Here is a 25,784-nt window from a genome sequence, read left to right as displayed (position 1 = left end):
GTATATTTTGGATTCTGAAGCAATCCTGAATTTATATAACAGCAAGCATAAAAGCTTCTCTGGTACAGTGTTGCTGATAACCACAGGTGGCACATTTTCTTCCAGCTGTGCTCACCTGGACTGGAAGGCACGGGGCAGCATTTACTCTGCAGGAGCTGAGACCATCTGCCTCCATGTCCAGCTTTAGGCTGTTGCTATCAGAAAGAGCTCCATAGCACCAGAGATCCCTGGAAGCCAGCCCAGCACAAGAGGGTTGGGAATATTGGAACTGATAATGTTACATAAGTGACACAGAAATAAAGAAAAACACAAATACTGGCAACAATGGAGGAAGAATCATTATGATGTGGACAAAGTGTAGGATAAATCCCCCAAAGAGCATGTCCCCCAAATCTACCAACAACTGTGTCCTAGCACTCAAATATGATACCGTCATTAAAATGAGGAACATCAAAGATGAGGTTTAGGTCCAATTGCAAGTCTTCTGCAAGCACAGGGAAGAACTGTTTGCACACAACAGATGTGCTTTTCCTCCACTGGAGTCTAGTCAGGTTCTACTTCGCATTCTAATTACATATTTCCCCAATTTGGTTCTTACCCACTTTCTACATTTCTTCTGCTGAAGGATTCTCCCACTCCCTTGAACTACGAAAAGAAGTAGAACAAGTGTACTTGTCTGCATGATTATTTTTGTGTATCTAAAGAGAATGTGCAAAAGCAAGGCTGTTTAAGATGACTGATAATATATTCTTCTTTTCACTTGCACAAATAGAATCCATTTGGGAGGGATGCTCTCGAGGCATAACAAAGATTTTGAATACCTAAGTAAGACACAGATGTGCTCAGATACCAGCAAGACGTGAAAGAGATTAAAAGCTGTCGTCATTAAAAGAGAAATTAGTTACGTGAGCTTTCTGCAATTTCCTCAAATCCCTCACTCTCCAAAATTAAAAAACAGACATGCTACCTAATTCATACACAAAAATACAAGATGTGCCTCATCTAATGGCAAATTAATATTGTCACAAATTGACTGAAATGTAAAGAGGTGAAAGAAAAAGGCATAAAAATTTTATGAGCTTAATGTGATTTCTCTGTTTTCCAGCTAAATGAAGGTTTAAAGGAACATCTAATTCCATCACTGATAGCAATATAATAGTAAGGCTACAGTGCATGAAAAATTTAAATTACCCTGAAGAAGCAGGTTTGATATATAGCCCATCCCTAAAAACTACTATTGCAAGACACAGAGGTCACAAAGAAGTCATGGTAGCCCGTGTCACTTGTAAGATTTGGAAGAAGAACTTCCTGACACTGCAACGAGTAGAAACCTTGCTGAAGTCTGTTGGAGCAGATGCAATTATACTGTACAAGAGATTATGCACCGCTCTGCTTGTCAATGGGATGGGGCCACTTCCATGGTATTTACAGGCAGGTTATCAGGGACTGACAAAACACACTGACTTTCCCCTTCCAGTCTTGACTCAGAAAGGGATTGTTTCAAGTCTCGTATGATATCTATTGTATAACCCAAAAGTCAATTTTTGAATTTGGAAAATGATGGATTAAAGGTTGTCTACATGCATTTGATGTGTTTGCATTGATTTTGATACAGTCTTTATTGAGATAACACTACATATTTTATCCTGTGCTTTAGCGCCTTTGTTCCAGTCCCTTCTTCTTCCTGCACTTGGTCTGGCTTTTCCCCTCAGCTGCATTCCAGTTATGTCTGTGTATGAGAGAAAGAAAAGAGTCTTCGTGTTGATTTCTGTGGCCAGTGTCCCTCCTGCACTTAACTGGTAGGAGACCCAAATCAGGGAAACCTTGTTTTTTTTTCTGTAAGCCCAAGAAAAAGTCACACAAAAGTCATAGGGAAAGAAAAGTAGCTCCCAATTCTAACACACACATGTAAAATGAGTTAATATCTACACGTGGATGTATTTCTACAAGAGAAAGTCAAAATTCATATCCCTGTAAAAGTGACTGATCCATGGCATGGAGCCCCTCTATGATATGTCTATAAGAATATCTGATATGATGAAACAATATTATAGTTCCTCTCTCACCCCTGGTTCCTAGAAACAACTGCATTTTTTTTTTTTTCTGAAATTGACTCAATTTTATGTTTATTTTATATTTATACATATACATATATATGTAAATGTATATATATTCACACATGCACTTGCATATTTTTAGAGATACACCTTCAACACAGCTACTCACAGGCATACATATATAAAAGCACTTTATCATCATAAACATTCAACATTTCCTAGTATTATAACCAATTTTATATTATTATCTAACACTTTTAGATACATCCAGATACTTGTACTACATATGTATACCATTGTTTTATAATGGATTACCTCTAACAGAACGTGATTAGAAAAAGTATACATTTGGAAGTGCAACCAAGAATTAAATTACTGAGGTGAAACTTCAGCTGAGATTATATCTTTGAAAATGGTTATATAGGATGTTGCTGTAAAAAGACCTAGGGTGCTAACATACACATAGTTAACAAACTTTAAGAAAATTCTTATCATTAGGAGCCTTGGAGAACAGATAAGATATATTTTGTAAAAAGAGGTTAAACAAAGAACTACGTGTTTTCTGAGAATTTTTTTCTAGATTGGGGTCAGGTAGAAGAAATTGCCAGTTTGTGGCAATTTTGCTGAAATAGTTAAATTTAAAAGACTAAAAACTAGAAACATTATGGTTTTGTTTCTTCACTGAATTTTCTTAAACTTCTGTTATTTTCAATTCAAACTTGTTTAAAAAACATATTTGCCAACAGTTTTTGAAAAATATTACTTCCAGTTGACTTGAAATTATATATGTTATGCTCTAGAAAAGCAGAACTAATATTTTTGTAGCAAATGAAATGTTTAAAATATCACAATCCTGCACTGAGACCTGAACATGCTATTGAAAGATAATATTTACAACACTGTACATTTTAAAATAAAAATCCATCAGCTCGGCACCTTGGATAGATGAACAATGGTTCAAGTGCAATTCTTATCATTATCCCTATTTCCCAAAACAATTCAGAACTATTTTTTAAATAAGTAAGAACTGTACTAGAAACACTTGAATCTCTTATGTAATAGTCAACTCCATTTCCTTTTGATGCAATCAAGTTTGGCCTAAAAACATACTTTGTCTGATATACAGAAAATAATTGGAATAAGACAGACTAAACAGATTGCTGAAAACAATCTATCAAAAAAAAACAGAAAGCTTTTTTGAACTCTGAGTAATGATGCTGCCATTCTAACCTGTCTGGAAAATGACCAGAGGTAAAATGATGGTATTTTTAACTTCTCTTGTCTATATTAGAACAAAATCTCCTTGAAATAAAGCAACCTTCAAAAATTATACAACAAGTATGAACACATGGAGGTATATAAATATTTTAGTACCATGTATAGCATTGCAGTATCCCATGAATTTAATGTGGAATTTTACAGAGGAATCTAAGCCCGAACCCACCTATTAATTAAACAAGGTTAAATAAACGTGTGATTTCTGGTGCCAGTGACAAGGTCTGATGGGGGGCAGTGTCTGTGCTTCTTCTCCAGCTGTATGAGGACAACCTGCCTGAGCCTTGAGGAGCATGGACTTTTTTAAAGGTTTCAGTGGAGGAAAATCAACCAGGCTACATTGAAAGAGATGAGAAGCAAGCGCCCTGACTGGGGGTCTGGCCAATATCAGGGGAATAATCCTATTAATACACTAGTGACAGAGGTACGATTAATGCCACCCTGCACATGGCTTTCCTTTCTATACAATCACAATGATGTTTCTGTTAAATTATGACCCGCACCTCTCCCTTACAAGATATGAAAGCGCTGTCAGGTATGCCTACCTCAATTTCCACATTTTTCCCGTTTCCCACCTCCTTCTGCTGCCTGCTTGCTCTGAATTGCCCCAAGGCAAACCCACCAATTTTTCCTGCGCTCTTTCCATCCTTCACCATGTTACAGGTACCCCCAGCTCGGCCCTGCCAGCTTCTGCAGAGCTGATGGGTTTGCAGGATTCAGCAGTGTGATTTCAGGTCAATAATCACCAACTGCAGATAGCCTTTGCTTATTGAGACTTGGTATTTTGTGTACGTAGAGTTGGAATAGAAGAGATCATGAATAAGAGAGCAGCAGCATAACCCAGCATGCTTCATGACCCACTATTAGCCTATGAATAAATTCTCAAGGAACAAACCCATCAAGAAAAGATGAGTTGTCCAGTATTATCTGACTTTTTCTCAGCAGTACCACAGGTGATGCTCAGTATGGCAAAGAGAGTCCCAGTAAAAACTGCATACAACGATGCTGATTTTAACACAGAAGAAATGAGTTGAATACAAAGAATTTTAATTTACTTTCATTAGGAGCTGAAGATGAAACAATACAAAAGTAGTGAAAGTGCCAATGTTTAAAAGATCTATACTCACATCACTGCTCTCAGACCTCTCTCACAGAGCTCCTCTCTTCTTTAGTACCTTGCCCTCCGCTCTCCCACCTCCTTCTACACGCACACACATGCATATAAACAACACCCACTCTCCAGCCATGTCTGAGCATAAAATTACTGCCTTTTCTCCCCACCTCCCTGCAGAAGAAAAACAAATTGTCACATCTTCAGCTCCAGCAAATCCTAGTCCTAATCTGTTTTCTTCCAGTACTGCACCCAGGCTCTGGAGATGGGACCCACTTCTCCTGCCTCCACCTAGTCACCCCCTGAGATCCATAGCTGAGACCTGGCAAAACCCCTGAGCTCCAGTCACCAAGTATTTGTCTATCTCCTGTACACAGTCCCTGTGTTCCTGCTTACTTGGCAAGAGGGAGGAGCGGTGTTTAGGGGAGCCTGGCTCTGCTCTCACGGCACTGCTCCCCTGGGGTATCTCCTGGAAGGGGAGATGAGCAGAAGTGAGTGCTGCCCTGGGCAGGTCTGGGCTGCCACATGCACACGGCACATGTAGTAGCATTACAGCTCAAGCTCCACTGACCCTCCACCTCCATTTCACCAGCTCAAAATAAATATCCCACTTATGTGACTGCTGGAGGGGAGACTTCTGTGGGGTGGAGAGAGGAAAGGCTGGATGAAATTTTCCAGGGGCTTCTCACTTTTCATCAGGATTAGCTTCATGCTCACCTGCCCGTTTGAAAAGTGCTCCTTGTGTTATTGAGAAAATCTCATCACAGGTTTTTAAACAAACAAACCATTTTTTTAAATGTCAGAATCATCAGTTATGGAGAGGCAGTTGCATAAGTGCTGGAATAAACTTTGCTCTTCTGACAAAGGCTATGTGAAGAGCTAAACAGGGTGAGATGAGAGGTGCGGTCATGCTAATATCCTGACTCCAGCCATAGACAGTGAAAGATGCTTTAGAAGCAAACTCATAACAAAATTGCCTTAAATGTCTCTGTAACCTCAATTAGTTAAAGGTTCACAAAGCTCCTGGAATATGATTTATATGCCTGGAAATGTTTCTTCATCTCTAATGCAACTCTGGATGTTTTTACTTTATGCCATGCGTAAAGTAAATGAGAAACTCAGAATACAAACAAAAAATTGATCTACATGCAGCTGAGCACAGTTTTCTGTTTTAGCATATACTGCACAATGGGACATTCACAGTAGTCAGCCTAAGTATCTTAAGCTCAGCTTCACTAACAATTGTAGTAGTTATAATGGGAGTTGCTAACTGCAGTAACTGTTGGACTTTACAAAGTCCTAAAATTACTATCTCCTCTTGGATGGGGAAATTCAGGTGCAGGGATATTAACTAATTTTTTTCAAGTAAAATATTTGCTAAGTGTCAAGTAAGATATTCCCCATTCTAAATATACGGCAGAACTTGTATCTTAAGAGTCATTACTTAGTTTTTTTCTTAAATTTTTGAAGGGTTTAAAATTTGCTTCAAATGTTAGCTTTAAAATTTGTGCTCAAAATAGTTAAAGGCAAATGAAGACTGAATTTCTGAACTCTCAAATTTTACTACACATAGAGATTGTGTTTGGTTGCACAAATGTGGAGGCAGAGAGGAGATTATGCATTCTTAATGTACTTGATTTTTAATATAAAATGAACATAAATCTGAAACAGCTAAATGTTTGCTTTTTATTTTGATAATTGAATTGTGTAATAAAGTCCTATCTGTCAAACAACAAAATTAAAAGAAAATCAAAGATGGCATAGATGATATTGAAAAGTATACTTCTAGATTATTTTATTAGTACAATATGAAGTTCTCACTTTCCTGTCATTTCTTTATATAGAAAGAAGCTCTTGCCCATCTCCTAGATCATTCTTGTTAAGCAATAAGATGTCATTCTTTATTTTACGAAATGGTACATGAGAACATAATGACTATTATTTTCAATGTATATTCTTGTCTGTTCATACAAATACTCAAATCATGCAAGACAGATATTAATTACATTTGTCAGGAGAAAAGTTATTTCTGCAACTGCAGCATTTTTGGCAGCCACTGAGTTCATTGCACAATGCTTACTCAACTGGCAACTTGCAAACCTTACAAACATTGTTTTAATAAATGTGAGGATTATGACAATATATTTATAATTTCCTGGCCTATGCTAAATATCCTAATAATAGAATCTGCAGGTTTTGTATGATGGAGCTTAGATCGAAGAATGAATTTATGAGCTTCTGAGACTTGTCATACACACCGGTTTGGTGTTGAACAAAACGAAGAGTAAAATGGGATTAAAAGTATCTTAGTATGTGATAATAGACAGAAAAATCAGTTAATATTTCTACTGCCTTTGTATTTTGCATACTGCAATATGTATGACATAGTTTTAGTATCCTTGTCTACGCTCTTGGCCTTTGTGGCCATGTTTTCCATGGAGTCAGGCCTTGAATTAATAGGAAAGTGAGGCTGCACATATTTGAATAATTAGTGTTCCAAATACTCTCTCTGCTTTTTCACCTTTCCTCTTTTATATTTTCCTTTACTATGTTTCTTGATTTCTGTATGACCTCATTCTCTGCTAAAAATACAGCTCCTTTGAGCACCAGAAGATCTCCATTTACTCTTGCAGACCTAGACTCGTGGCTTATGTTAAACAGAGTGTGTACATCTGGTGGTATGTATGGTTTGTGTTGTGTTTGTCCACACGAGGCAGGATTGATTATATTATCATAGATAATATATGTCTTATGCCCTCTCTTCCCATCAAATTGCTTCACCTTTGGTTTCTGGGTTAAATAAAAACATAACTGCAGTGAAAATCTGGTCAAAGGTGAACCAGTTGGTTAAAAAGACAGTAAGTACTGTACATGTGGAATCTAGTCTGGCTGGACATGGTCAGACCTCAGCCACCTGTAATGAAATGTGTTCTGCTTTCTACGGTGAGTGCTGGAAGAGCTGCTCTAATGGCTTAGCCATCAGAATTAATTTACTATATGTAGGCAGATTAGCTTATACACTCTCTCCTGCAGAAGACTATGTGGCACACTTATATAACCTGGGATTTCACCTATTTACATGTCCAATGTTTTGCTGTTGCAAGTAGCAAGCTAATATTATAATTCTTGGGACTCACAAACGTAGTCCAAAATATCGCATCAACAAATGTGAATTTATTTAAAAATGAAATAAGTGCCACAAACCATGTACACTATGAGTTTTCTCCCATGTATATATATTTTATCAAAGCAAAATGAAAGTCTTCTGAAGAAGAGTCACTATAGGAAAGAGAACAAGTGACATATGTTATTTAATCCTAATATTTGTATGTATTTTATGGGCACCAATAATATCTGAACAAAAATATTATAAGTGTTGGAGATGAAAAAGAATTTATAATCATCAGTATACATTTGAACTCAACCATCAGACTTCGTATAATGTTGTTGTTCGAATGGCTAAATGAGAGAAAATTAAGCCTATTAAGTTTAAAAGGGTTTTTGCTGTTTCTTTTAAGTGTTCACAAAACCACAAGCGTGAGCTTTGAATTAGGCTAAGGGAAACACTTATCCATAAAATTGTCAGAAAAGGGTTATTATTACAGTGATGAATCAGTCACTGCTTGCTGTAATGGAGGATGAGGAAAATAAAAGGAGTCTATTAGCACACAATTCTTGTAAGGCATTGAAGGACTGATGTGGTTGTTTAAATAGGCATCCAATGTCATTTACAACAGCCTTGGGCATGTGAGATGTTCAGATGGGACTTGCAGATATGACACAGGACTTAGAAAAGACTGCTGCCTGGAAGGGCACTTTTAATGGCACTGGACAGCTATGTTTGTGCAACTGAATTACACCCCAAACCTTGGTAGACTCAGTTTTGTGCTGCAGGCATTTTTTTCCTCCTTATTGACACCATATTTGGGGATCTATGTTCCTTGATGTGATGCTTTGAAACACCATGAATTAAGCTACTAACCGTAAAACTTCCCAAAATTTCTAAATTATGGCAAACTTCAGGGCTAAAATCCAAGATATGGAGTCAGAAACCAGAGTCACATTTGTACTAGTAATGCAGAAATGGAATCATCCCACGAAGTAAGACAGAGTGTGAGGTGAAAACAAGACATTCCTAATAGTGTTCATTTTCAGAAGCATTTTGAAATCCAAGTTAGATGCCATGCTGTAACTGCACCTCCAGTTTGTGTAAATAATTTTAATTGAAGACTGCAAGGGAACAGCCAAGTGACAGGGCTATAAAGAATCAATAGCTCTCTTCATACCTCGAGGAATATTTATGCAAAGTGAAATGGTTTTAACAGGAAAGATTTGTATGCAGTGCTTAATGAATGCTCAGTAGCTTGATAGATAGGCAACATGGACTCAAGCGCTAACTCCAGATCAGGCAGAACAGATAGCAACATATGGATTTTCTGCACCTTGGGGAGAACACAAGGCTATTGAATATCACACCAACCAACTAAGAAATCCGACAAAACAAAGACCTCAGATGCAGACAGCAACAGAGTGTAGTATGCAAAATATTCATACAAATTTTTTAGTCTAGGCTCATCTCTGTCCTGGTTATCATTCAATGAGTACCTAACAATCTAGTGAATACCGAAAGAATAAAAATATGAAGAAAACACTAAAATAGGAATCTCATTAAGATTAGAGTTCAGTACCTTTTTGACAGAAATGGACACTTTTCCCAGGTCTTTGGTTAATGTAAAAAGCAATTTACAGATATTACTGTGACCACTGTAGCAAGTTTGTTTTATGTGAAAGCAATAAAAACAAATTAACAAACAGAATGATATATTAATATTAGAAAAGAACCCACAAGTAATAAAAATTTCTAGCAACCTAAGTGCTATCTTCTGGTTTACGTATTTACATGCAGAATTCAATAAATTGCATACTTTAAAATAGGAAAGGGAGACTGAAAAATAATATCTTTCTGTTACCATATTCTTCATTGATATCAATATTCCTAAAATGTAAGCATTATTTTTACTGTCACCATCAAGCATTCAAAACCACAAGCCATATCCCTTCCCCCAGCTAAAGTGACAGCCACAATACATGACAAAAAATAAACAGTAAAATTGGCATTTTTTCTTTGTTTTCTGTTTGAAACCTCTTAAGTATAATATGGTGATACTTCAGAGCTTTCCTCTGTAACGAGAGAAATATAAACTTTTACCTTGTAAAATTTAACCCAAGATTCACACCTAGTCACCCTTAAAAAAAAAGTTGAGCTCTAAAGAATTCTGGTTACATAGAGATTCAGGATAAAATTGTGAGGACTAGCAACACTGCATCAGTCTACCTTGGGGAGATTCTCAATCTCAGGGTTAATTTTACCCATACACCTCTTAAACAGTTTTGGCATTATTTACATGAGATATGGAGGCTTTTATGGCGAGAAATATAAAGACGACTGAATGAATGGATGCTGCGTACTGGACAAACAAACAAACAAAGTCAAGTGCAGCTCCTAGATGGCGATTCATCTCAGCTATGAACTAGCGGGGCATTCATTAGCTCCATTTTCATGTAGGTACAAAGACCACAGCATTCACACTGCAATTCCAGTCTCAATGCCCTCTCAATCTCCTCTCCTTGGAAAGCCAAATTAAATTGTGAAATGAAGAAGACTGGTTTTAGAAATCTAGGTTAAGGTTTTATCTGATGGTTACTCCTGGTTTGGCTCACAAAAAGGAAAATGTAACCAGTGTCACTGGTGAAAGGAACTGTAGGTGTCATGGCTGAACAGAGAATGTAATGATTTTGGTTGTACCTGATGCAAATATACTGTTTCTGCTGTGTTTTGCACTGTTTCCTCAGCTGCTTGTACTGATGGGAGTAGGAACACAAGCAGTAAACATAACACAATTCCACGCTGACTAGGATAATACTAATGGGAGAAATTCTCCCTCTCCATGATGACTGAAATATTTTTTCTTATTTGTGTTAGTTATTTTCCAGACAGTTAATTTTCCTTCTCTTTACTCCATGGGATTCATAGCAACACCTGAAGAGAGACCAATCTTCAGTCTGAGCTAGACTGAAACGGGGAGACGAAGACCACTGCGGGTTCAGATCACAGAATGGCTGGGGTTCGAAGAGACCTCTGGAGATCATCTAGTCCAACTCCCTTGCTAAAGCAGGTTCACCTAGAGCAGGTTGCACAGGAATGTGTCCAGGTGGGTTTTGAATGTCTCCAGAGAAGGAGACTCCACAACCTCTCTGGGCAGCCTGTTCCAGGGCTCTGGCACCCTCAAAGTTTCTCCTCATACTCAGATGGAATCTCCTGTGCTTCAGTCTGTGCCCGTTGCCCCTCACCTTATTGCTGGGCACCACTGAAAGGAGTCTTGTCTCATCCTCTTGACATCCACAATAGAGATATTTATAAACATTGATGAGATCCCCTCTCAGCCTTCTCTTCTCCAGGCTAAACAGACCCAGCTCTCTCAGTCTCTCCTCATAAGAAAGATGCTCCAGACCTGCAGATCTTTGTAGCCTGCTGCTGGACTCCCTCCAGTAATTCCTTGTTCTTCTTAAACTGGGGACCCCAGAACTGGACACAGTACTCCAGATGCAGCCTCATCAGGGCAGAGTAGAGGGGGAGGAGAACCTTCCTCGACCTGCTGGTCGCACTTTTCTTAATGCACCACATGATACTTTTGGCCTTCTTGGCCAAACAGGGCACATTGTTGACTTATGGTCAGCCTGTTGTGACCAGAAGTCCGGGTCCTTCTCTGCAGTGAAACATCCTTGCTTCCAAACAGAGAAAGTGTATTAAGGGAGTTTGGTAACACAAGCTGGTTTTAAGTATGTTGCTCTGCTCTCACAGAAACTGCCATGTGGCATAAGCTTGCAGATGCAAGATTGATACTTGTTGAAACCTTGGCATATATTAAAAGAGTGTTTTAGCCCGAAGATGCATAAGGATAATGAAAAGATACTCCTTCCTCAGCAGTCCAACAAGTAGCATTATCGTAGAATGATAGAGTAGTTTGGCTTGGAAGTGACGTTCAAAGGTCATCTAGTCCAAGCCCCCTGCAATAGGCAGGGTCACCTTCAACTAGATCAGGTTGCTCAGAGCCCCATCCACCTTGGCCTTGGATGTCTCTAGGGATGAGGCATCTACCACCTTACTGGGCAACTTGTTCCAGTGTTTCACCATCTTCTTTGTAAAAAAATTTATTCCTCATGTCCAGCCTGAATCTCCCCTCCTTCAGTTTTGTTTTTAAATTTTAACATATTTGCTTCTTCTGTTTGAAGGCATTCCTTGTGCACAGAGTTTACTTTTTCTGGTGTTGCTGATACTGGACAGCTTGCATCTCATCTGGTCTGACATTAGGTGAGATAATGGTTTGTTCATCTGAACTGACAATGGAAAAACAGTAAACAAACTATTAATAAGAATCTAATTGAACTTGTAAAAATGCATCCTTTTGCAGATGTCCTTGGTTCCTCCTGACTTAAGTACTCTACTTTTTACAGAGGTTGTGAGATATTAGCCTTACTGTGCAAAAATACGCAGGAATGATGACTAGATAATTATTCCCTAAGCTTAGTGACATTCTAGGGTCAGCCACCTGATAAATGGCTTTAGTTTTTTCTTATTCAAGTGAATAACAACATTTATGACTTTGTAGATCAACAAGTGTGCAATCTCTCCAATTTGCTTACATTTAGACTAACAGTTTCATGAAAAATTCATCATGCATAGAAGATTGTTATGGGTCTTGATGGTAGGCCCACAGAGAGTAGCAAGGCCATGGGTCACTTCTTGCAGTATTTCTAACAGCTGGCTCACTCCCCTTGGAGACCTCTCAGGTGCAGTAGAAATTCTGAGTGGTCGATGTGGGACTGATCTGTAGACTCTAGTCTCTAGGCTTCATCCTAATACAGTCATCTAGAAGTGGCAGATGTCTACTCATATTGTAGGTGTAGGCATCTGTCTTGTGGACATCTATATTTGTTAGCTGAAACTTATCTTACATTTATGCATTTTTATCTCTAGAATAGGTTAATATAGTGAAGCTACCATTCCTAAGACAACAGAATCTAAAAGAGCTCAAGTCTGCATTGTTAACAGATGATTTAGCATCTTGGAGCTGGCCAAATATATGCATGGCTGATTAAATGGAAGAGCATTTTCCTCACTTCTTGATTCACACTGTTGAGCTATGACAGTTTACCACAGATGGATATGTTTCTGGGAAGTTCAACCTGCAATGACCACAGCTATTCATCAGTCAGAAGGGTCATCAGCAGACTCCATTAATCATTTGTGCACCATGTCTTTGAGCTGTTTCCTGGAAACTTTCACCAAAGGAACTGGAACTTGCTGGAATACAGAGAGTGAGAATCTTTCCCGAGCTTGATTATGTGGGAGTGTTTCAGGTTTATCTAGTTTGTTGAATAACCTTGAGAACTGTAGAAAAGTTTTTTCCTTCACAGCTTGAGCTTTTATCTGACTCAGCCGCAGGCCTAAATCTTTGTTTGCCTTAGAACAGCAGTCATTCACAATCACTCACTGTATAAAAATCTTTTCATGTAGATGCAGTCTTTTACCAGTGACGTTCACTCAGCATTTTAATGGGATACAGGGGCCTCTTAAATGCAGACAGTGTGTGAGGCTTCAGACAAGACTAAGCAATGTAACCTCTCAGGAAGGAATGTGGCATCAGTTCCTAGGCTGTCTTGAGGTAGACAGAGATGCTGTGGAGTGTAATGTTCATATCCAGCAGCTAGATTGAGCTCCAAATGCTAAAACATGTCCTAGAAAGGCATTTGCAGTATTATTAACAGCCATTAGTTCACAGATGCTAGATTTACACGCGGGCATAATAACCCTTAGGAATTCTGAAACATCTGGCAAATGGGATCAGGAATGTAATTTTGGCTGTTTTCGACTCATCCACTGAGATGTGGTTCCTCTGAGTCTGCTTGTGAGGTTTGCTGTGGGTCTGGGACAATTATAGCTAGCTCTTAAGGCCCAGCACTTGGCTCTGAGTGGTGGTGTTAGATCAGCAGGACTTCAGATATCTCTTGTTGCATCTCAGTGTACTCAGTTTGCCTCACTGCTTTAATTGTTTCACAGCATCACAGTGATACCAAGTCACTGTTGGGCAGCTGCTTCCATGTTCCACGGGATGAAATCCAAAATTGTTTCATTTTGAAACCTACAAGTGAAATCACTGTGTTGCAATCATGTTAAAGGGTGACAATAACATCTTATATAGATTCACCCTTCTCTTTGAATAGCATTTGTACCTGACCCCTAAATTAGATTTTGGGTGGAGAAGTAAACCCAAGATACAATATTATTTCTCTATGATCTTGCTTCTTTAACAGTTAGGATAAAATACAGCATTGGTCTCTTCAGCCTATGGCCAAGATCAGGTGAGATGAAGGTGATGGTGCCTTTTCTTCCTTTTTCCTCATATCTGTTGCAGGTCTGAAACACCAGGATTTTGTTTACCACTTGGCAAAAAACAAGTACCAGCCTTGCAAAGGAAAAACTTCAGAGTTGTATGACAGCTGGGAGCAACAGTACCTGTGGTGATCTGTTACACCCAGGTTGCTTCACAGATCATAGTGCCACTGTCCTCAGGTTTTCTACTATGATGTCCTACTGCCACCATATTTTTTTGATCATTTGTCAAAGCCTCCGATGACTGTGATCAGAGCTGGAATGCGCATAAATTGCACAACAACACACAGTTTGTGTCAAAAGTATACATAAAATCTATTTTTAAAGCCCTATTCATCATCCAGTGATGCCTACCTAACAGAAAAAAGCTATGTATGTAATTTCAAATAATTTTAAAACATAAGATTTTAACAGCTTTATGAAAAAACGCTATTGTTGAATCTCCAGTTGATTAGATTGTAATATAGCTGAATAGGGAGAGAAATCTTACTTCAGGAAGTGTGAAAAATCTTGGGAATCAGGAAATACAAGCACTAGCACTTTGCTGATCAGTATTTTTATAAATATTCTGACCTTAAATATCTTTTTTTTTCAGTTTAACATTATCATTTTTAGCAATCAGTTCAAATATTCATAGAAACCATGTTAGATGCCACAATAATGAGCCTCAGATTCTCCAATTACTTTACATCAGAACTCTGCCGCTCTTCTCAAAAATGAAGGCATTTGAGGCCAGAATTTATTCTGAGATGTTATTCTGTACATATCAGGCTCACATAATTATAGAGTGATTACATATTTGAATGTACATTTCTGTCTTGCATTCTTAATATAGTTGAATTAATTACCTCAGAAAAAAACCCAGTTATTTCTATGCATTTTAAAGCACATTTTTCCTATATATTCTCATCACAATCCATGCCTACAATACTCACCACCAATCATATTTTGACACTCATATTTAATTTCAGCATCAAAGTTTAAGTAAGTTGCAAGGATATTACATTTTTGAGATAAAATAACTGCATATGAACAAGTTCACCAATAACCAGCCCACACTTTAAATGGATTAGCAAGTAACTGTATTTGAATGCTGGATCTGAGAACGCTAAACCATGACAAACAAGGAAAATTTCTCATACAGTGTATTAGGTAATATGAAATTACAAGGAGAACTGAAGTTTATGTTACTAAAAATCTCCTGAACTTCAGGAAGTCTGTTGTATCCTTTGTTCACTTAATCAGCTAATTTAATTTTGCCTTTGGGAACCAAATTGCAGTAAGTTAAAATGGCAACAAGAACTGAGAATTAAAAAGCTGATAGGCTATTTTTTTTCTTATAAAACCAATGCCAACAATCTATATTCTACTTATTTATTACATTATACTTTTTTTATATAGGTTATCTGTTTTATATCAGTAATATCATGCTGCCTGTAATATAAGACTTGAGGCAAACTGCTTGTTTGTTTGTTTGTTCATTTTAAATAATGCTTCTCACAACCTTCACACTTCCTATTTCTGAAGTCCTGGAGAGTCCTACACAATAAACTAGTGTTCAGGGTGATTTATTCTGACATAACGATAGTCCAGGCCATTCCTTTGCTGCAATAAATGAAAGATGAAAGGAAATTTCTAGAAGAATCACTTGGCACTATTCTATCCACATTATTTGTACTCGAGTGTTTATGTGTCTGCCTCCTGTACTGTGACACACTAAAAGGATCCTGCTCTGCTGCTGTGGTCCATCCACAGTGATCTGTCACAGGCCAGGAAATCTTTTTACTGTCACAGTGAATCTGGCCACCACGAACTTGGTTTTCTGCAGAGACAACATAAACCTCAAACTAGCATTTCTTCTGTAAAGTCGATGTGAAATGGAAGGAAAAATGATGCACACGTCCCGGTACCAACGTGCAGCCTCACTGTTATCTGAGGAACAAGGACTGCTGGGATGAGATGGTACACAGTGACAGGGCTGCCAGAATACACAGCTACACTCACTGGTAACCAATTGCACCAATGGAAACCCCAGCTGGATCTAAAGAACAAAAAACTTCACCATGAGAGTGGTTAAATATTGGGACAGGAGCCCACTTTCTGAAGTCCCATGAATGAAGCCCTGAGCAATCTGATCCAATGACAAAGTTAGCCCTGCTTTGAACAGGAGGCTGGTAACTGGATGACCCTGCCAACTGAGATTATTCTGTTATTCTCTGATTTTCTTATCCTACAGGAGATGATAACTGGCTTGGAAACTGGGTTCTTCTTAATCCAAAAATGTTTCATCTATATGTAGACCTGATGTGACCCTGAAAACCTTTAAGAAGGCAGTTTTCAATCTTGATCAATCTGTGAATTTGAAAATATTTCCAGTGGTAGTCCAGATCTTAAGAGCAGCTTTAAATCTCTTCAGAGGAAGTTTCTTTTATTTCGTTAGTTTTCACAGATTCTTTCTTAGTAGGTCACAGATGTCTATGTGTCCATATGCCACACTGAAAACTCTTGTCTTGATGGTTCTAATGAGAACAATGTTGTAGCGGACTTGACTGATTATTTTGCAAAAACATCTTTTCTAAAAAAAAAATTTGCACTTAGTAGTCTGTGCTTTCTCTGCCTATCTCTTCTTTCTACACAGACTCTTCTTGAGTAAACAGCCTACAAACTAAAGAACATTCAATCCCATTTTCATGTAGGAGAATGCAGAGAACTTTTTCCCTTAAAATATTCTGAAAATAACCTACTTGGCATTACTAAAAAGAAAAATTACAAGAAATTTCAGTCTGACAAGCTTTTCTTACAGAGCAGCTGTTTTACACATTATCACAAAAAATCATATGGAAAAATGTATGTATTTATGCAGAGAATGAGACTCAGAAATCTATATCTCATTCTGCTTCTCATATAAAAGAACAAAGGGAACCATCTTAATTACCTGTTTCCATTTTCCCATCTTGTGCTGCAGGCCCATCAGGAATTACACTCTTCACCTGGAGAAACTCATCCGGCTCATCCCCACCAATGATGGTAAATCCAAAGCCCATGTTGCTTTTTTTAAGTGTTGTGCTGAGGAAAGTCCCCTTCAGCTGCGATGCATCACGGGTGAAGAGTGGTTTTTCTACATCAGTCAACACAAACAAGAAAGACAAAAGTTCTGATCTAGTTACAACACAGCAGGGACAGCAGATAACAATACTGGCTGACAGCAGGTGACAGTGTATGAAAACCAAGGAAATAAAGAGTGCAGGCATTCCAGAAAAAGATATTTGCGAGTTCTTGTATTAATGCAAAACTTAAAATGTATTTCTTATCTATGGCAGATCATCCATAAGTGGGGAGTTAAAAATATTCTTTCATATTAGAAATACATTTAGAAGTGGATATTGTGTAGCTAAAATAATTACAACAATAAAAATGATCTGTGAGGTAATTTTAAAACCTCTTTCCTAACTTATAAATTCAGCTTTGTCTACAAAGTCATACATTCTCCATAATTTTCCCCCCAACTGCAACAAGGAAAATATCCCCTGAATATCTCATTCCATTTGTTAACAAGCAGTGCTAAATATAAGGTGAGCTTTGTGAGCTTTTCTCTCCAAACACGTGGGGTTTTGGCATCCAGCAACTGACAGACGTAAGGGCTGTGCAACCTCCGCGTCCCCTCTCCGCGTGCCTCGCTGTGGGGTGTGGGTGGCAGGGGCTCCCCGTGCATCTCTCCCGCGCTGTGCTCGGTGACGAAGGGTGGGAGGAAGGTGCACGGGTTGTGGTTTCCACCGCAGCGGGGCTGGGCTGGTGGGCAGCGCAGGACGTACCGTGCAGCCTGCGCGTCCCGGCGGGGCACTGGGACAGGTCATTCACGCTGCGGGATCTCTTGGGAACAGGGCGCAGGTGGGCGAATTTGGGTCTAGGTAAGGTTGATGAGGAGCTTTGTACTGTTACAAAGGAGAAAAAGCCTCATTCTCTGGCTAGAACCTTACGTTAAAGTTTATTCGTCTCTACCAATACTGTTTGCTGCTTATACAGCTCATTTTAAGCATATTAATTTTTATGTTACTGAGAGGCTGTATTCTTGTAAACTCCTACAACACAGTGCTTGAGGCTTTTAACTTAATTGATGCTTGCTAGATGAGCTAGCTTAGAAACATACCAAACATCAATTAATGGTAATTTAGAGAAAGTACAATTAATTATTTCAGTGTTGCCAACCTCGGGTGCTCAAGAAAGAGTCGTACATTCCCAAGAATAGAGTTTACGATTTTATTTAGAAAATTACCTTGGAGCTCTTATTGTGCTTTCTGTTTCTCAGCCTTTAGGAAATACTAGGGTCAACTTTTCTGTGTTTTCTCTGTTCCTCTGAGGGTTACAGTATTTTAGGTGGCTCATGAGTCCCACAACTCTGCGAGCTCAGACATTTAGGGAAGAAAATTCTAGGAGATTGGTGATAACATTGTGAGAATTGGCAACAACACTCTTTTAATCAGACTATGACAAAATCATTGTCACATAAACAGGAGAGCAGGATCTTTCATCTTAACTAAGACAGCTGACATGGTACTGTACCTCGGAAACCTTGGGCCTGCATAGGCTTTGTTCCAAGTTCTGCGTTGGGCATGTTATGCTGTTGTAGCTTCCTTTTTGCTTCTAGGACAGGGTTTTCAAATTGTGTTCTTCTATTTATGTGGCTGGAAAAAATTTGGTTTTGATTAAAAACTGGGTTCAGTTGGGGAAAATGAGCATTTTCACAGTAGGATGCTGTACGTGATTTAGGTATGTGGTTTGAGAGCAAAACCCTTATGAATCCCCAATGGGCCTGAGCATGTCCCTTGTACTCCACACAGTTTTGCTGGGGATGAGAAATGGACAATCTAGCGCATTGTGTTATGAACAGCACTGAGAAGTGTCCTATCGTGTCAATATGCTGAACTCTGCTACAGACAAATGGTTTTGATGTATGGGACTATATATTAAATAACAGTACTGCTGAAGCATGCTACAGTGACAGTTTTTCATGTCTTTAGCACAAGTGTTGTTCTGTGCTTGATTCAGAGGATCTGTACCAGTTTTGTGCATTATTATCCATCAGCTATAAGTGAAATTACTTAATAGCTTACAGAAAAGTTAAAGCCTAGAACACAGAGCGATTTCATGATCATAGCTTAGAAATACATCTAATGTAGGAAATAAAATGAACATGATTTCATTTTAGTTCTATGTTATATATCTGCTCAACTGTAGAGAAAAATTGGATGTTGTGTAAACTAAGTCAGATGGTAGATTAGAACTACATAGATAAAGATATGAAATATAAGAAAAGTTAATGTACACATTTTTTTCTTGATGTTTTACATTTTCTACAACAGATCAGTAAGTACATCTGTCACTACACCATCAGTTTTCTGTATTGTGTTTGGAACTATCTTAACTACACAGTATCATAATATTCTTGATTTTAAATCTTTAATTTAAAGCATACATTTTATCATCAATGAGTAATCCTACAATCCTGTCCTGTGATATGTTTCCTATATTATCTGGAGAAGGCAAAACAGTTTAAAAAGCTGCATTGAACAAATCCCCAAAATAGGATCATGATAGGGCCACAACTGAGAAAAGCAGCTTATGCTGCAAACGTTACTCTGGGGAAATAAACACATGTGCAAAAGGGCAGGTTTTCAAATGTGACTCTTTATTTGTTCTCACTGAGCTACTATGTATTGAGTTGTTCTGAAATCCAATCCCAACCATGGGCTTTAAATCCTTGGAGAGATGACCTGGGAACTTTGGAAACTCTGAGATCTCAAGAAGTGTTGGACACCTTCAGTTGACGTGGAAATGACCTTTTATGCCATGTCAAGCACTTTTCAGGTCCCTTGGGATTCAGATCCTACCACTGCTTCAAAGAAAGAAAGTGGAATTGCCATTGAGAAGTCAGGTAGAGGAAAGGCAGCAAGTCCTATGGGAATGCAATACACTTGGAAAATTAGGATTTAGTGGACAGAGCTAATGCAATGAAAAGATTTCCAGTCATATAAAAGAATCTTTGTTTTAATGAGAGGAAGTACATGTGATAAATCCTAGAATTGCTATTTTGTTAACATGGCTATAACTCATTAAAGTGTCTGCTAATTTACTCTGGTACCCTAAAAGTTTCAATAATAGTTTTCTTGTAAATTCTAATCTATTGTGCAGACAGAGAAAGCCCTTTTTCTTTCTTTCCTTCTTTGGATGGGCTGTTTAAGATTGTAGGCTTTCCTTTCCTAGACTTTTGTTTTCTAGTTAGATCACAGGTCTTCAGAACCTCAGTCTAATGCAAACCTGGAAATGTATGATGGAGGGGAGACAAACTTCACTGATTAAACATGGAGAAAGACAGGACTTACATGCATTAAACAGGCTAATTGTGAATCACTAACATAAGCATGAAAAAGCTAATTTTCATGCTACCACCTATCATGTGATGTATTTCAGTACTGCTATTAGAAAAGACAGTGATGAAACATCATGTGAAATACTACGGAAGGTTCTGATCCCCTGTGACCAAATAAAATGAATCCATAGAAAAGGTTTTACAGAAAGACCAGTGACAGAGAGAGTCTTCTATGACAGAAGACCAAAGGAGTTTTAGCTTTTTATTCAAGCAGAATTAATTCTGATATATAATTACATTTCATTAATACATTTGGAAATGAATACTGTAATGTATTAAAGATGTCAAGATTTCAGATTTGGAATCTGTAGTCTTCTGACAAGCAGAAAAGTGAAATTATGAAACAGGTTCAATAGCAGATATAGGGTAAAGTATCCAGCTTGTTTTATGTTAGCATTTGATAAGGTTAAAAACAGGGTTGCCACACAGTGGGTTGAATCAATTGCTTCAGGATAGATATCATGTTTTATTTTAGAGGCTCTAAAGTATCCTGCCCTGGTCTTCAGCTGCCCTTCGAAAAGAGCGCAGGTTTCCCATAGCCTTTGTGTCATCTCATGCAGATGTAATGGATACCCAAGATCACACCACAGATTCGCATTCAGGACCCTGAACTGTGCTCAGTGTCATGCTATAATTGCAGAGCACATCTCAGTGCCACAGGAGACCTCTTGCAAACCTAAGTTACAACTTATAATAGATGTGGTTCTGTGATAATAAAAAAATATGGGATTTTAGCTAATATAGGACGTGTCCATGGCTCAAGGAGCATCAATTCCTGTGGTACTGAAATCACAGCTAGAATCTGTCATGCACTGCCTCTCTACAGTTTCTATGCAGAGTTTAAGTTGTGGTTTAGTCCATGTACACAGAAATGTCTTCAGTAGCGGCTGTCTTGAAAATGACTTTTGTCCTAGCAGATCAGACAGGAAGACTAGCAGAGGTATTCAAGTTGTTGGTGTAACTTTAATAATTCTTATCTCCAACTTATTATCATATTTTGACTGTTTTATGGTAGTGTGCAGTCCTGAAAACACAATGTGAGAATTCCAACCATTTCAAGCAACTACATTAAATATTGTGTCCAAGAGGAGTCAAAGAAAAGAAAATTACACTGATAATCAGTTGTTTTTATCAGTCAGTAACACTGGATTTATGCTCCCAGACTGATGAGACACAAAACACCTCCCTTTCAGGCAATTTTAAGTGCTATACAGCTTCATGGCTAAATCAGAAAAATTGCTACCTGAAAAAGAAGTTATTAAGCTAAGTAGTTCCCTTGAAAGGACATTCTAGCCTTTCATCTAGCTACTTCAACTGCATATAAACTAGATATTACTAACCAAGGCCTTAATAAGACAAGCCAAATGTGAGTTTTAGAGATGGTTGCAAATAAGTGCTTTTGTGGTTAAAATAGATTTTGGATGTGATTCAAAAATGTATTGCTAATTGCTTGTAGTATCTAATTCAGTGGGCATTTTTATCTTCACTTTTCTTCCTTTATTTTATGCAATGCATATGAAATATAAAAGCCTAATCAAAAAATGAGAATCCAGCTAATTTGTTCTCATGCCATTGTGGCTGTACAGAAGAATCACGCTGCCTTTTGTTTGCGTTCTCATGTTAGGAACCCTGAATCTCCCTCTGCAGAGAAGAAGGGGTAGTTGCTGCTGTTGTCCGCTGTTAGCTCACCATATGCTAACTAGGGACAACCCTTCGAGGCAGGATTTGGTTCTGGGCTGCATTCAGCCGTGAAGTTGAAATACTGTCTCTTGTGTTATGAGTAGGCACCATCATCACCAGCCAGCCTGTAAGACATTGGCACCGTTCTGCCATCTTGCCATTGAATGTGGCCAGGCTAAGTTGTTTCTGTGATGGAGTTTCACATTAGACATGCTGAAGACAGCTGAAACACATTCTAAGGAGATTTATGGGCAGTAATGCCTAGTATGCAAATTTTAGTTGATGACCAAGATAACAAGCTCTGATACAATGGTCTAAGCACATGCATCAGCAGAAGGAGCTTAATCTATCTCTTTAGCTACATTAATGCATGGGTTTTTTTGTAGTTTGTGGCTCTAACTTTTAAAATTGTTGCTTATAACCCACCCAAGTAAATCTGAGGATCAGCATGCCTAAAAGATGCACATTCTGATGCATAACTTGTTAGTGCCTAACTCCTCTTTACATTCACATTTGCTAGTTCATAATATATTATAGTGACAAAAAGACCTGAAATAATGTTTTCTAGTTGAGTAATAAGAGAGTGTTGTCAGAAATTGTATGTGAAGGCGGTATATTTTTCAGAACAATACCTGTACTGCTAACATACCTGTTCTATTAAGGGCACCATGTCTGGAAATTGAGCTCCGTGTTGTAGTTAATCATCCTTAAAGGGGAAAATAATCTTTTGGCAATTAGAATGCTGAAAGACCCAGTGCACTCTAATAACCACATTCTTTCCATAGCCCTGCACAGCTAAATGCTGCTAGTTCTTGGTTTATAAATTAAGAGAAAATTGCATGAAAGTCAACCCATGTATAGCAAACACTTCTCATTTATATCGAATGTCTACACCTTACAAATGAAGCCTGGGCCTGCATAAAAAGGCAAATGAAAATTTTAATAACGTTTCACACCTACATTCATGCATGATTAAGAGAGGAACTTATACTGAAGACCTTATTTTTTAACAGAATTTGCAAGGATGTTGTGATTAGTCTTTATTAACTTCACTAGCAAGACCTTTGAGGTTTTCTTTGCCTCTTTTTTAGCTTTTCCTCTCATCTCAGAATACTGGAGCTGAGCATGGCTGGTGAACCTGACTCTGCCTTATTGCTCATCCTTAGAAACTTCCCATGGGCTACAAATATTTCAGTGAACTGAGTATAAGCCCTTCTTTCACTGACAGCTTTAAAGGCCTGCATGTAAAGTTGGACTGGACTTGAGTGTGAGAAACTTCATAACCTAACTTTCCATGATTTACTCACTTTTATGACATAATTAAGAGAGTTTATTGTAATCTGATGTTATCTAGTTAAAAATGAACTCGGCTGTTGAATACTGGTAATAAAAAAGGCGCAACTGACACTTTTTAGCATGAAAAATGGAAAGCAATCTTTATTTCAAACTTATTGAGCTCAGACAGCAAATTAAAGTACAGCTACATTTTACTGACTATAAAACTCCTTATGAATTTAGCATGGCTGCAGTTTTAATGCCACCCTGTGAACATCCATTCTACTTCTAAAACCTCTGAGCCTGCAGTAGGTTTGATATATCTTTCCACAAATCTTAGCTGTGGTAGGATTAATAAATTTGACACTAACAGCCTTAAAGTATGTAATTACATAATAACATCTGGGCTTGGTGCCTTGTGTCTGTTTACCTGTGGATGGACATAAAATGGAGACAAATACTTGTTCCTTTTCTGACTGCAGTGAAGCGTGAACCTCACCGGTGCCAGAATGCCTTTGGCTACGCTAACAACAAAGTGGGGTCTCAGTAAGAGATTAACACACCGAAATTGCACAACACCTGTTACTCACCAAAATACACTAAAAACCACCGGGGCAGAAGACTTATTCACACCCAGCAGCTGCATAATTGCATGTGCAGAAATATTCAGGGAGGGTTAAGTACAAAGAGATACAGGAACTCCAGCCTCTAGCTACTTGGGGACATTGTAGAACTCAGGCATAAAGACAGAGGGGAAATTAATAGTATTACATAGGGACTTCAAAACCTTACTTATATTTTTGCTTGGATCTGGACTGACTAAGCTGATTTGGGCTGAGTAGCAAAGCAGATGGGGCTGCTGGCTCTTCCACCTGAGGGCAGGGAACAAGCTGGGGACAAAGTAGCAGAGCAGGTGCTACTGCATTTGGAGAATGGGACAGAAGGAATCAGCAGGGCAGTGGCCAAACACGGTTCTCATTTGTTTATTTGTTTTGCAGGAGGGCTAGGGAAGGTGCATGAACATCCACAACTGCTGCTGTTACAGAAGTAAAGGAAAAGGAATCTTAATCTTCCAGCCCTCCAGATATCAGATCTTTTTTTGAGCTGTATGTCCAGCTCTACCCTCTGTGTATTAATAGTAGCATATCCTGAGGTCTGGAAAAACTGCAGCCCCAGTATCTATCCACGGTGATCCTGCAGTCAAAGTGTTGGCACAGATTTGAGCGACAAAGGGAATTATGTGATGCATAAATTAAAATTTTCTATTCTATATGAAACAACTAGAATAAATTGACTGCTTGAGTGCCAGGATTTGAAATGAAGATTTTAGGTCAGGGGCCACCTTCTCTGAAGATCTCTTTTCTCTAATAGGAGGAACTAATGGGTAGGTCTTTCTCAGTCTTTCAAAATGCTGTCTGCACAGTGATGGGGAGAAGCTTTCTCGCTCCTCTGCCATATACTTTGTTCAGAGAGTGAGAATGGACCACTCTAAACAGGTATCAGAATTTTGCATCTAGATTCACTTTGTATAAGTCTCATTCACTGTGTTAAGCTAAAAAGCAGAGAAAATATTATCTCCGATTTACTTATTTTATGTAGAACTGGCCAGAACAGGTTCTACCCAGTACTTCAAACAAAAGCTTTCTGTTGCCCTTTACACAGAGGAGTAAGAATTTTTTTTTCTTGTTTCATGACAAAAAAAAAAATCTAAAAAAAATGAAAGCAAGAATTGTGCTGTGTAAATAGAAATTTATATTATTTTCAGCTGCACTTTTAAGTACAAGTAAAACACAGCATCCCTAAGATTTTATATAAAAGTATAAATAACCTGCCTTCTGGTACAAGAAGTGTGAACATCGGATTTGCAGCAAGGAATGATGACCCAGAAAAGGATCTTAGCTGAGCTAAAATTATTATGATTTGCTCTGTTTATTGATTAATAATATCTTTACCTCACTGGATATCCATACCTTACATAGAAAACAAAATATTTCTTTAATGAATATGATCTTTGTACAAGTATCATCTGGAATGATACCATGAAATCAGACCCTGGAGAAAGAGAATGACTGAATGCCTGAGCCACTGATTTGAAACATACTGAATATACTTGGACACGTTAGCTGTATTGATGACTGAGAATTAGTGTATACCTTCAGTTTTAACATGCCAAGTGATCATACCCATGCCTTGCCAGGCTAAGCACTACAGAGAATGCTAGTATTAGGTTATGACATATTAACAGCAACTTAATATTGAACTTGGGAACTTACTCAACATAATAAGTGCCATAAATGGGATCATCAATTTTCTCCCAGCCATATGGAAGCTCTGAAAAACAAAGAGTTATCTCTCTCAGTAAATGCAGTACAGAATGCTATGATTTCTAGTAACAAAATTGTGTATCTTTGCAGGGCGTTGAGGGAACAACTTCGTAGTGAAATTAGATACAGTGACCAAAACAAATGTCAAATCTTGAATGTGTACTATGGCAGCCACAAGTAG

The 25,784-nt window shown here is 38.2% G+C and overlaps 1 protein-coding gene across 5 annotated transcripts in view; it reads right to left on the bottom strand.

Moving 5' to 3' along the window:
* The window catches only part of MAGI2 (membrane associated guanylate kinase, WW and PDZ domain containing 2), a 741,411-nt gene that overhangs the window by 131,295 nt on the left and 584,332 nt on the right, over positions 1-25,784 (bottom strand). For all 5 annotated transcript variants that reach the window (XM_082044483.1, XM_082044484.1, XM_082044485.1 and 2 more), the window contains exons 7-9: positions 25,553-25,610; positions 18,458-18,579; positions 16,833-17,015 (exon numbers count right to left, since the gene is read on the bottom strand). In XM_082044483.1, the coding sequence (XP_081900609.1) occupies positions 16,833-17,015; positions 18,458-18,579; positions 25,553-25,610 (363 nt within the window). The remainder of the gene's footprint in view (positions 1-16,832; positions 17,016-18,457; positions 18,580-25,552; positions 25,611-25,784) is intronic.

Source organism: Streptopelia decaocto, assembly GCF_964273445.1.
Source record: "Streptopelia decaocto genome assembly, chromosome: 1".
NCBI classification, from domain to species: Eukaryota; Metazoa; Chordata; class Aves; order Columbiformes; family Columbidae; genus Streptopelia; species Streptopelia decaocto.
The sequence above is the reverse complement of the archived record's forward strand: the minus strand, read 5'-3'. Positions and strand labels throughout refer to the sequence as shown.